Genomic DNA, 12,565 nt, shown 5'->3' with positions numbered 1-12,565 from the left:
AGTTAAGAGTTGGTGGTTTTTATTGTTGTTTTTAACATAATCTGACTCCAAAACAAATTTTATCAACTGGGCTTTCCTCTTCACATGTAAATACTCCAGTAAAACAAATTAAATGTAATGTACACAGTGGGAAATAAAATCCTTAAATAGGTGTCAATGACATGGTTGTTCTCCAGAATGATTCTACCAACCTGCCCTCCTAGTGATTTTCTTCTCTTTATCTGAGGTGAAGCTGTGCTGAGGCTGCCTGTGCATCTTTCTTGAATGGAGTCCTCTTCTGAGTGTAGAGAAAAGGAAGTCTGGTCCGTGTCAGTTGTACTGTCATGGTAACAACCATCAAAGGCCATGGCTTGAGCTGCATCAATACTGTACAGTCCAGAAATCTGATAAAAAGACTTTTGTTAGTTAGTCATGAATATAGTTTTAGGAGTTGGAATTACAGTAAAAATCTAAACAATCAGATTTTAAAATAGTTTCAATAAATACTAGGAATGTTTGCTTATTTTAAAGAATAGAATTATGGTTTTGCTTCTGGTGTCTGATTAAAAGTCATTTTCATAATAAATGGAAAACATCATCTTAGACATCCATTTTTAATAGGGCTTTAGAGAGAGAGATATTTGAGCATTATACAAATAAATGTATCACAACTATAATTGTCAATGTTTTCTAATTTAGTCCAGGCCTGACAGACTGTTACACTCAATTTTTTTTTCCACAAAAGGGAACATTGTTTCAAGTTTTCCTCTTTGTATGTGAGTAGTATGAATTGTTTGCCCTAAGTTTGTGAGTTGAAATTGAATATGATTTATCAGAAGAGCAATATAAGCCAATTGGACTTGTTTTTCAATGTATTTTTCCTCTTTAGAGAAAACATAGCAGCATGCCTAATCAATGTGGGATTTTTGTCCCAAAACAGAACAGTATCACCCGGTGATCCATTTTTGCTTGAATTTGGGGTGGAGATAGCAAATGATTTTAGCTGCTCTTTTAAAATGCAAATTGACCAAGCCTTCCCACTTTTGCTGAAAAGTACCTTTAAATGATACTAAAATAGCTCAATTAAACAACTTGAAATTGGTGTATTTTTTTTTGAAGGAGTGAGTTATTGATGCTTTCTGGCTCCACTGCTTGACTGAATCTAAACCACTGTTTTTCTTTAAGGTTTTACTCTGTGGGAGATAGTGGTTCTCCCTGATACAGAGCTGTGTCTAGGAAGCAGCTGTTACTAATTGCTTTCTGAGAAAACAAAATTTCTTTTTGATTTCTAGGGAAGTTAAAAAATGAACAAATATGGACAGGCTACTACTGGATGAAAGTTTTCATAATTCAAATTGGAGGCTGAAGAGTAAATTCTGCCAAAACGTGTATTTGGTTCAATACTGACTCAAAAACCTAATATTTTACTGAATTCAAGAGACATAAGGACTATTTTGTACAGTCAGTAAACCAACCAGGGACCCATACTCGAATTATGTTGTCCCTTTTTGTTTTAGTTGTAGAAACTTTTCATAGTAAAATGAAAATGGGTAAAATAAACATGAAATGACATTGAGACTGAATTACTAACCAATAGCCAATAATAACACTTATATCCAACTCTGGATCTGAGGATAGAATAACTATATACTGTCTCCTTGGTTCTGCCAGCCCCTCAGAACACTGCTGAGTCATCCCACTGGACAGCCACACTTTTAACAAAAATGTCATTAGTATGTTAAAAAAGAGGTAATCTTCTTTGAAAAACAATGGTACCATTTTCTTTCTCCATTATGATAATTTAGATCTATAAAATTGGTTAAACCTTGCAGTGCACAATTTACCAGTAGGCTGCTAATGTCCACAAGTTTGTAAGTTGGTTGTTCCAATAGAAACAGTTTTAGAACTGTCTTTAATTTTTCACTCCAGCTTACAAATAAGCACAAAGCTAAGGAATATTATATCTAAAGTATAGATTTGACGGTTTTAGACTGAGTTCTAAGTCCTAGAATTAGGAAAACATTTGGATGAAGAATAAGAAAGAAAATAGCTTCCTTTCTCCTTTCTGGGCAGTGGTCAATGCTAGGGACAAATTTTCCATGGACCTTGCTGTTCTCCCATCTCTTGATATCTGGGGGTGGTTGGGACAGGTGTGTGATGGTGGTGATGGGAGGAAATGAGCTTTGGTTAACTTCATGATTTCATAGGGAGGAACTCCATAGCCTAACATTCCCGGTCTTTCTCATCATCCCTCAATCAGTCTACCCTAGGGGTTTGGAAGAAGGAACTGGCATGTGTGGTTTTAGTCCTTTTGGAGTCACTTTAGGATCTGCATTGGTGTCCAGGTTTGTTTTCTGAAATGAGGTAAAGGAGACTGTCCTCACAGGGGAATCCTGAATTGTCTAGCTTCACCAGTGACCAAGAGAGTAAGTACACTGAATACAGCGATGAAATATTAGTGGGACCCCCTGCTCACAGATCTAAGGCAATTTCTCTAAACTGCTTTACCAATAACAAAGGTAACATTATCACATCCATCTGTCTGGCTCCTACATCTCTCTCTCTCTCTCTCTCTCAGACTGGTTTCCCAACTCACATACAGAGGGGAGAGGTATCATTGATTAGCCCCCAAACCTACAGACATATCTTTCTTCCCTGCATCTCACCAGAGCATATCCCACCCCTTTAAAGATCTCTCATCTCAAACAGCCTGTTCCCACTATCCCTATCAAAACTGCTACTCCTTCAGAGCATATGCTCTGGGCACTAATCACAATAAGAACATAACATTTGTGTAGCACTTTATGGTATGCAAAAATGCTAAATGCATTTATTATATCATTTGATCTTCACAACAGCTCTGTGAGGTAATAGGGAAGAAATTCCACCATTTTGCAAATGCAGAATGAGGTTTAGGCGACAGCCTGGCACACAGAGTTAGGATATTAGGTTTGGCATCACTTCTGACTCCAAATCTGTGCTCTTTCATTTGCACCACAAACATATGAAGGGCAAATAGGACATTTCTTTGAGATAATTGCACCTTTGAAGGAGAATGCATAGAATGGTGGTTTCCAGAGGTTGGGAGGAGGGGGAAATGGGGAGTTGTTTAATGGGTAGAGAGATTCAATTTTGCAAGGTGAACACTTTCTGGAGATTGGTTGTATGGCAATGTGTATATTCTTAATACTATGAAACTGTACACTTAAAAAACAGTTAAGGGCTTCCCTGGTGGCGCAGTGGTTGAGAGTCCGCCTGCCGATGCAGGGCACACGGGTTCGTGCCCCGGTCCGGGAAGATCCCACATGCCGCGGAGCGGCTGGGCCCGTGAGCCATGGCCGCTGAGCCTGCGCGTCCAGAGCCTGTGCTCCGCAACGGGAGAGGCCACAACAGTGAGAGGCCCGCGTACCGAAAAAAAAAAAAAAAAAAAAAAAAAAAAAACAGTTAAGATGGCAAGTTCTACGTTATGTATATTTTACAATTGAAAATAAAAATTAATTTTTAAGTGAACAATGCTTATTAATCCAAAAGAATATCATCTGGGGTACACAGAAGACTGTGAACAACCCGATCAAGTGAAAAAAACATGCAGGTAGTGTGAGCACATGTGTTTTGTGGTGGGGTGAGGAGTCAGAGGACTAGCTAGAGGTGGCCAAAATTGCTAAAGTGCCTGTCTTGGGTTCACCACGCCCCACATGAAAACAAAACAAAACCAAATAAAACAAGAACAAAATTCTTCTCCTCATCACACATTTATCTCTTTCACTTCACAGCTTATCTAATCATTGCTATTCACAGTGTGGCTATGGATTGGCAGCAGCCAGGGCTTAGAAATGCAGACCCTCAGCTCCCACCCCAGACCTACTGAAAGAAAATCTTAACAAATCCCAGGTGATGCGTACATGCCAATTACTGCATACTCGTCTAAAAGCTCCTGATTTTCTCACGCCTGCACAGAGGTCACTGTGGGTATGTATATGACAGAGACTCATACTTCCATGCTGTCAACAAAAGAAACTAAGGCATCTGCAATGAAGCAAAATCAGTTTCTCTTACAGCTTTGACTCAAAGGATATGAAATAAAAGACTGAAGTAGCATTACAGGAGATCTGAACTGCGATTGCAGCTCTGTTGGCTGTGGATCTTTTGGCAAATCATTTTACGTCACTAAAACTCTGCTACTTCAGTTTAAAAACAGAGATAATCATCTCCGCAAGGCCTACATCACGGAGTTGATATGAGGGCTCAGTTCGAGAAGAGGATATAAAAATGCTCTGAAAAGTATGAAATACTCTCACTAGAAGTATAAAAAAATATTAAGGGCTTCCCCGGTGGTGCAGTGGTTGAGAGTCTGTCTGCCAATGCAGGGGACACGGGTTCGTGCCCCGGTCTGGGAAGATCCCACATGCCGCGGAGCGGCTGGGCCCGTGAGCCATGGCCGCTGAGCCTGCGCGTCCGGAGCCTGTGCTCCGCAACGGGAGAGGCCACAACAGTGAGAGGCCCGCGTACCGAAAAAAAAAAAAAAAATTAAATGTTTGGGTGTGTATAAATACTCATTATAAGAATGTCTTAAACCAGTGTGAATATATCACATTAAAATTGCACATATATATATATATATATACACACACACATATATATATAGCAAACAAATTAATTTGATCAGTTAGGTTTCTGAAGTAAAATATTGTGTCAGTTCTCATAATAACAGGAAGTTGGTGTCCCACCCCTTTGTGAAATGAAGCAGGTAGAGAGCAATCTATCCAGATTGATAAAGTAATGTCCCAAGAAACAGGTGATAACATTTAGGGCCCAGAAGGCACCTTATTCCCAGTACACTGTGAAGAGAAGAACCTTCCCTCATGCTCTACCACTCTCCCAAGTAACTAGAAAAGAAAAAGAAATCCTAGCTCTTGGTGGAGAGCTATCATTGATTGGTTGAGAGCACAGCCTTTGGAGTCTGGATGTTCCAGAAGCAAATCCTGATTCCTCTTAAGCCGTGTGACCTTGGTCAAGGGGAAGGGTAGTGGAAATGTTCCCCCACCTGTTCCTATTTCACCTCCGTAAAATGAAGGTGATAAAGTACCAACCTCTTGGAGTTACTCTGAGAATTAAAAGACATAATATGTTGGACGGTTAGCACAATGCCAATATATAAGAAACACTCATTAAATGTTAGCTATTATTATTATCATCATCATCATCTACTTGAAAGGATGTGATTTGTACATCTCCCCCTTCTTTTCAAGGGTTAGAGTCAGTGGAGGGGAGCATGGAGAGAAATTCCTCACACAGAAAATCTCTTGGCAAAGGTGAATGAGGATGCTGAGGAAACCAACCAGCACAGAGCAGAAAGAATAAAGTTCAACATCAAATTGTCATCACCCCATAAACTTGCATCTTGCCAAGGCACATGGACTTCACACAAGGGTTGCAATGCTGTCAGGAGAGGGCATAGATGAAGATAGTCTTTTTCACATTCCAGAAAGGATACAACAGTCAAAAGAAGGCAATACCTTCCCTGTCTTCTTGAACTGTTTCCTCTCTTTCACTATGGTGAGGCAGTTCACTGCTGCGTACTCAAGGACTGACAGGAAGACAAAGAGGGAGCTAACCCACAGGTACACGTCCATGGCCTTGATGTAGGACATCTGGGGCATGGAGGCACTCACCCCAGAGAGGATCATGGACATGGTCAGCACCATGGTGATTTCTGCCATTTGAGAACAGTGATGAGTTCAGTGACATAACCATTCAGCTCCAGGTGCTGGTGCTGGATGACACCAGGGGATACATTTCCAGATTGATACCTGGTGATCAAAGGTGTGTGTGGGGGGGTGGAGTCCAAGCGTGTTAACCTAGTAGTACACGGCTTGAGCCTAAGCAAGAAACTCTGCTTGGATTTCTGTTTCCATCTCTTTTTCTCACCCTCATCCCCATTGTCTGTGACTTTTCCTTCCCTCCAGCTAAAGTCTCCACAGAGTCAGACTTGTCTTTAAGGATCCATTGCGGGCTTCCCTGGTGGCGCAGTGGTTGAGAATCCGCCTGCCGATGCAGGGGACACGGGTTCGTGCCCCCGTCCGGGAAGATCCCACATGCCGCGGAGCAACTGAGCCCATGAGCCATGGCCGCTGGGCCTGCGCGTCCGGAGCCTGTGCTCCACAACGGGAGAGGCCACAACGGTGAGAGGCCCGCATACCGCAAAAAAAAAAAAAAAAAAAAAGGATCCATTGCTTCCCACCCTCAATTGGGCCTCTTTTAACCATCCCAGGAAGGTAATAATGCATTCAAGTTTTAAAAATTCTTCTGAGAAAGAAATTCTAAAACCATCTCCACTACCCTTCCCCATCATTTCACAACTTTTACTGTTCAGAAAGTGTCTTCATGTCAATCTTTACTCTTTCATTTGTCAGGGAGTGATCTTTAGTAGCATTAAAGATTGCTTTCTCTGTATTTTTCTTTCATATAGAATACCTTACAAGCCATCGTTATTGGTATCACTTTGCCCCTTGTTACTGAAACTACAATTCAGTTGAGATTCAGAACGGAAGTGTGTTACTGGAGGCTGGGTTCAGTGTAAATATTTACTAAGCAACTGCTAAATGCCACTTACTTTTTGCACCTCCCCTCCCCCTTTCCCTTGTCATTCAGTACTCTCACCACTTTCCTTCTCTTCCCTTCCTCTCCCTGACCACTGCCTTCCCCTTCCCTTTCCTTCTCTTCCTTTCCCTTCTTTAGTCCCTGCCATGGGTGTCAGAGGTAACGAGATCAATGTTCTGGGGGACAATGGAGAAAGAAGTGACTCTGAGATTTCCTTAATAAAATGCCAGCCTTGGGGAGGGCTATTCTGTGTCTACACTAATTTCTCAGAGGCATACTGCAAGAGTACTGCCTGGAGAGAAAGTAAAGTATTGTAAATATTTGAAATGTACACTGGCTGGCATGGTTTTATTTATTAACTTCCCACCAGGGAAGTGCAAATGGAATCCTTAATGATTTTTATAAGTTGTGAGGACATTTTAATGCTAACAGACAGAGTCCCGAACAGCAGGAAGAGCACTGCAATTTACTCCTAAATGTACAGACACAGAATGTAGACAGGTTTCACCCACACATTTCTACCTTTTCAACAAATTCTGTAATTCTGCGAGGTTCTCATTTGAGGGAGGCCCATACCAAAGACAATGACAGTGCTACAGAGCTATTCAATGTCAAATTAAGTTTTTCCTTTGGATGATCAAAACCAATGCAATCTGGCAATTTGATAGTCACCACAGGAGGGCCTGGAATCTCACCTTCACACTGATTTGAACTCCAGAATATGAAACCTAAAAGCTTCTCTAGCACTTACCATTAAACGCAGGCCACTGACCCATTGAGTCTCAGGTTTCCCTAACAATGGTAATATCAATAATCTGCATATCGGTGGATGCTGCTTGCATTCCTTGCTACATAAACATGGAGATGTGAAATTTTTATTAATGGATCAGGTGTATGTATAGCTGAAGCTGAGATTAATGAATAAAACTTGCTTGCCTTTACTGAATGTTTACCCACCACAAACCCAGGTAAATATTAGCCACATGTTGCAGAAAAGAAATATGAGTGGAGAGTGGCTAATTAGCCTGAGTTTGGTCAGGAGCAGGACTGAAACCTTTCTCTCCGAGTGTAGAACCCATGCTTTTTTCATGCAAACCTGTGGCCTCTCACTCTAAACCTGTAGAGGAAATTTCCTTTTGCTTTTAAGATTATAAACCAATTTCTATATATGGAGTATCTCTGAGACAAGATGCTGTAAAATTGAGTGTAGAATTATGTCAGGAAGCATGAAGGTACTTTGTGCTTTACAAGAGGCCAAAAGTCTTACTCCTGTCAGGATTTCCCTGGTAAAACTGTGAAAACTCTGAAAATCCTAAATGAACATTTCTATTTAGGAATGTTTACCTCATTTGTTCAAAAATTTTTAAATGTTTTCTCTTACTGGTTTTCTAAGATATGGAAGACAGAACTTGAATTTTTTTCAATGAACAGTAACATGAAGCTTAACGGACAAAATAAGGGTTTAGAAAAACACACAAATACATGCTCTTGTCATGTATTTTAAATTGATGACTGTTGGGTCAATAAAAGGGAATTGCATTATCTATATTTGCCAGACAGCAATAAACTAGCAGTCATTTTCTTTAGAAGGTGCTTAGTCCAACTAATTTATGGTAGCTTTATTTATTTTTAAACCAGCATTCCAGACTTTCCTCTTTAAAAGGAGCAAACAAAGAGAGAGAGGGAGAGACAGGGAGACTGGGGAGAAGGGCATGTTGAGTACAGGGAGTAAGGGATGAGAAAACTGATATATAAATTCCTAAAGCAATAGGATTTGGAGTGACGAGTATTACAGCTACATTAATCACACTTACATTGTCTTGAGCCACCCCTTAGAAATACATGAACCTTGACAAACTGTATTCATTCCAAGCCCATTAAAGTTAACATCGCAATAAAGGAGTTTTGAATTATATGAAGTGACCATTTAGTCAAAGAAAGGTCCTGTGTTGGGATTAGAGAATTATTTTCCCACCTACTACAATTGCTATGCATAGTTAGGAAAGTGTTAAGAGGCAATAGTTAGTCTGGCCTCTGGGACTCAACTTCCCTGAGCCTTGCAGTTTCACTCACCATATTAATTCTTAAGGACACATATGAGATCCAAAGAGCCCTGCAGTTAGGGGAGAATTATTCATCTATCTTTGTGTTTCATTGGCTATTTTTTGCCATATATGATGGAGAGGTTCATTGACCTGTGTGAAAGCAGTAGGGCCTGCAGACGTCACTTAGAACTACTGAGTCAGTTCACCCCTTCAGTGGCTGTGTGGTGGGGAGCTCTTTTGAAGGAATAGGTGTCTACATTCATCTTTAAATGAGTAAAAACATTTTCCCTGTAGGCCTAGGCAGAAGAGAAATATTAAGTGATGTGAGGGAGAGAAACATAGGCTGGATATCCAAATACCACTCTATGGCCAGAAAGTAACAAGCATTATTCCACAAAAGTGGTGCCAGAGTCCATGGCACAGAAGTTCTGGTTACTTCTATAATGGTAAAATGAATAGCTCCTAAGTATTTACTTTTCCAGGTATATGGGATATCCTCTGTTAGACATTTTTCTTTATGAATGACTACATGCCTGAAAGTTTTAGTTGCCTTTCTCTGCCATGTTTATTTCCTGATAAATGACCCCATTACTTCATACATTGTACATGAATGGCATACCCCAGCAGAGGGGTCAAAACCGGAATGATGGAGGCAAGGAAAGAAGGAGGGAGATAGAAAGGAGAGGAGAACCCTCCATGAGGGTTAAAACATCCTTGAACAGCTTGTAATAGTCTCACACCAAATCGAATGGAAACACAGAATGGTACTTTAACCCATTACACATTCCAAGTTATGACAGCTGTTATCTCTTATGAGAAGTGCCTAATCACAATTGATACTTTTGTGCTGTTCAGCTTCCAGTGTTCTTTATCTGAAACGTGACAAATGTGGAAGGGTCTTAACCAGCAAATGATTCATCCTCAATGAGCAAAAGAACCCAAATGTGGAAGAGTCTTAATGAGTGATGAATCATCATTGTTTTCAGTTAGTAGCTAAAATACAGTTATTAAAAACATGGTGGGCGAAATACTGGTTAGATTAACAACTATGTATTGAGCACAAAATATGTGCAGGACACTGTGCCAGTCACGTAGGGACAAAAAAAGAGGACAATAATGATCCTTTTCCTTAAGAAACTCATATTCTAATAGAGGAGATAAGATGAACTACCAACCCATCCCATAGCTGAACGTGAAATAGAGGAAGTAGGGGTCTCAGGAGAGATACAAAGTGCTATGTGGTCCAAAGATGGGAGAGACCATATCTGCCTGGAACCATCAGTAAAGGCTTTTGGCTGTACAGAAATGGCTGAATTTGACAGAGAAAGACAGGTAGGGAGGGCATTCTAGGCAGAGTGAGAGCCAGAACAAATGTATAGAGGTGAGATAAGCAGATAGGCGTGAGGGCCTATTTGAGAACACTGAACATTCAAATTGGTTGAAGCTCATTAGGGCTAGTATGTTGGGGCAGGAGTATGACTGAAAATTTAGCAAATAAAAATACAGAACACTCAGTTATATTTCAATTTCAGATGAACAATGAACAGTGTTTTAGTATCAGTATGTCCCATACAATATTTGGGATATACTTAAACGAAAACATTATTTGGTGCTTATCTAAAATACAGATTTAACCAAGTGTCCTGTATTTTATCTGGCAACCCTCAAGGGACACCTTGGATTCCAAGTTGAGTGTATTTACTCCAATGGCATTTGAGATGAGAGTATTGTGATCACATTTGCGTTTTAGAGATATCACCCTGGTCATAGGGTTGAACTGGGGCAAGAAGAGCAGGAAGTGAAATAAGCTATCACAAGGCCTCTGCAAGCCCAAACTATATCTTTATACAAATTAGAAAGAGGTGCCCCTTCCTCTGGAGGATGTCACCCCAAACCATGTCCCATGGAGCTTGGGCTGGATTTCTGCTCCCTACTCCTCACTGGGTGCACTGAAAAATTAGGAGTTTGGGATTAACAGATACACACTACTATATATAAAATAGAGAAACAGCAAGGACTGGACTTACTATACAGAACAGGTTACTATACATAATATCTTGCAATAATCTGCAATGGGAAGGAATCTGAATCACTTTGCTGTACCCCTGAAACTAACACAACATTGTAAATCAACTGTACATCAATAAAAAAAATTTTTTAAACAGAGGGCAAAGTATCTTTGAAAGAACTTGAAGGTGGTAGGAAGGAAAAGCCTGAGAGGATAGCAGTGTTCTAGGAATACTACAGTTCTATTAAAAAGAAGGAGAGGGACACTTCTTATTTGTATATTATTTTACATAAATCTGCATAGCAATTTCCTAACCCTGAGGAATCAGATGTAGATGCAAGAAGCACAGAATTTCAGGGGCGACTTAAATGGATTTCCATGTTCTCCATTCAACCCCACCCTGCCCTGGAACCAGCTTTTACTGTTGTCACTTTCAAAGTATAAGAGTTGAGCAGTCAGCTTCAGGGATCCCATTGAAAATCATAGCCATAAACCTTTAGAGACTGAATTCTGTCTCGAGGGCTGGAAATAGGCCTTTAGTCTCCTCCTTTGGGTCTACACTGCCCTATTGCCCTACTGAGGTCAGGGCCAGGCTGCTCTGATGTGAAGGAACAGCCACAATAATTTAATTACTCATTCAGATAGTATGTTTCCTCTTGAAGACATTCAAGCCTCAAATGCTTTAGATTGAAGCTTTTAATAGGGGAAAGAGGTGAACAAATTATTAATATTAATGATGATTTATGTCTTTCAAATGATCTTTTGAAGTATGCATATAATTTGTGAACATTAACTTAGAAATCATCCTTTCTGGAATGAATTGTGTGATAATTACAATGATTATGAACCACTTAATGACAATCTTCTCTCTAGTTAGAGCATTACAGGTGAAAGAACAAAATCAGCCAAAATGATAGAGTTCTGCCCAAAACCAGCTAAGAATGCAGGTGGGATTGACTCTTGGGTTCCCATTAAGTAACATGTTATCTAAGTGCTTAGCTTGGCAACTCCACTTTGCAAGGACTCAATAACTGCTAAGTGGGTCTGAAATCATTCCCATAAATCTGTAGGTGTGACAGTGGCATATAACATATGTAGATAGAGGAGATAATATAACCTGTTAATGACGCTGGAAATGTTTCTCCACCTGAAATCTCTTGCCCACGAATGTGTCACCATACCTAGAATTCCACTGCAGCTGATTCTGATTTTAGCGTTTAGATTGCACCCTAATTTCTAACTAGTGCTCATGTTTCCAAATTCAAACATCCCCCTCTCCAAGAAGTAATTTATTAAGGTACCAGTAGTATAGTGTGAATTGGTTTGAATTGAAATCTTCCGTGATGTAAGGGTTTGTCAGGGAATGTGAAATGAACTTGGGCAAGGGATAGGGAGGTTTTCCTGAAAGGGAGAAGAGAGACATTTATAAAATGATGCTGTTTATGCTTCATAATTTAACCCTCTCTCCTTACTATCATCCAGCTTTGGTCAGTTGGGGCAGCCTTCATACCTAATGTCTGGATTCCTGAGGAAAGAGTCCAACTACAATTTGCCCTTGAGGCTGTCAAGCCAAATACTGTAACCTGAGCCCATATCAGTAACTATCCCTACTAAATCATCAGTCTCTTTCCCTCTCCACTTAATCACCTTTTTTATTTACCTTCCTCGACATTTCTCCCATATTAACATTTCACAAAGGTGTGGAAAGACTTACCCAAGGACACTCTTGCAGGAACAGCTCTCTGGTCAATCTAAAATGAAACCCAGGAAAGCATTACCATCAACACAGCCGGGAAATAGGTTTGCTGCACGAAGAAGAAAATATGCCTCCTTAGCACAAAGTTGATGAAAAGCCTATTGTACCAACCTATGAGAAAAAGCCAAAGTTTTCATCAGAACAGGCTTCTTCGTGGAAACCCCACACTTAGTGAAA

General features: G+C 40.2%; 2 protein-coding genes across 2 annotated transcripts in view; both read right to left on the bottom strand.

Annotated features, from left to right (window-relative positions):
* Window positions 1–213, bottom strand: part of RIOX2 (ribosomal oxygenase 2) — a 43,324-nt gene extending 43,111 nt beyond the window's left edge. Inside the window, exon 1 of the mRNA XM_067034863.1 lies at window positions 192–213. The gene's annotated coding sequence lies outside the window, so the exon portion shown is untranslated. The remainder of the gene's footprint in view (window positions 1–191) is intronic.
* The window catches only part of GABRR3 (gamma-aminobutyric acid type A receptor subunit rho3), a 54,686-nt gene continuing 42,154 nt past the window's right edge, over window positions 34–12,565 (bottom strand). The window contains 3 exon segments of the mRNA XM_059063956.2: window positions 34–383; window positions 5,496–5,692; window positions 12,347–12,499. Coding sequence (XP_058919939.1) covers window positions 81–383; window positions 5,496–5,692; window positions 12,347–12,499 — 653 coding nt within the window. The 3' untranslated portion in view covers window positions 34–80.

The sequence above is a fragment of the Kogia breviceps genome, chromosome 5 (assembly GCF_026419965.1).
Source record: "Kogia breviceps isolate mKogBre1 chromosome 5, mKogBre1 haplotype 1, whole genome shotgun sequence".
Taxonomy (NCBI): Eukaryota; Metazoa; Chordata; class Mammalia; order Artiodactyla; family Physeteridae; genus Kogia; species Kogia breviceps.
The sequence above is the reverse complement of the archived record's forward strand: the minus strand, read 5'-3'. Positions and strand labels throughout refer to the sequence as shown.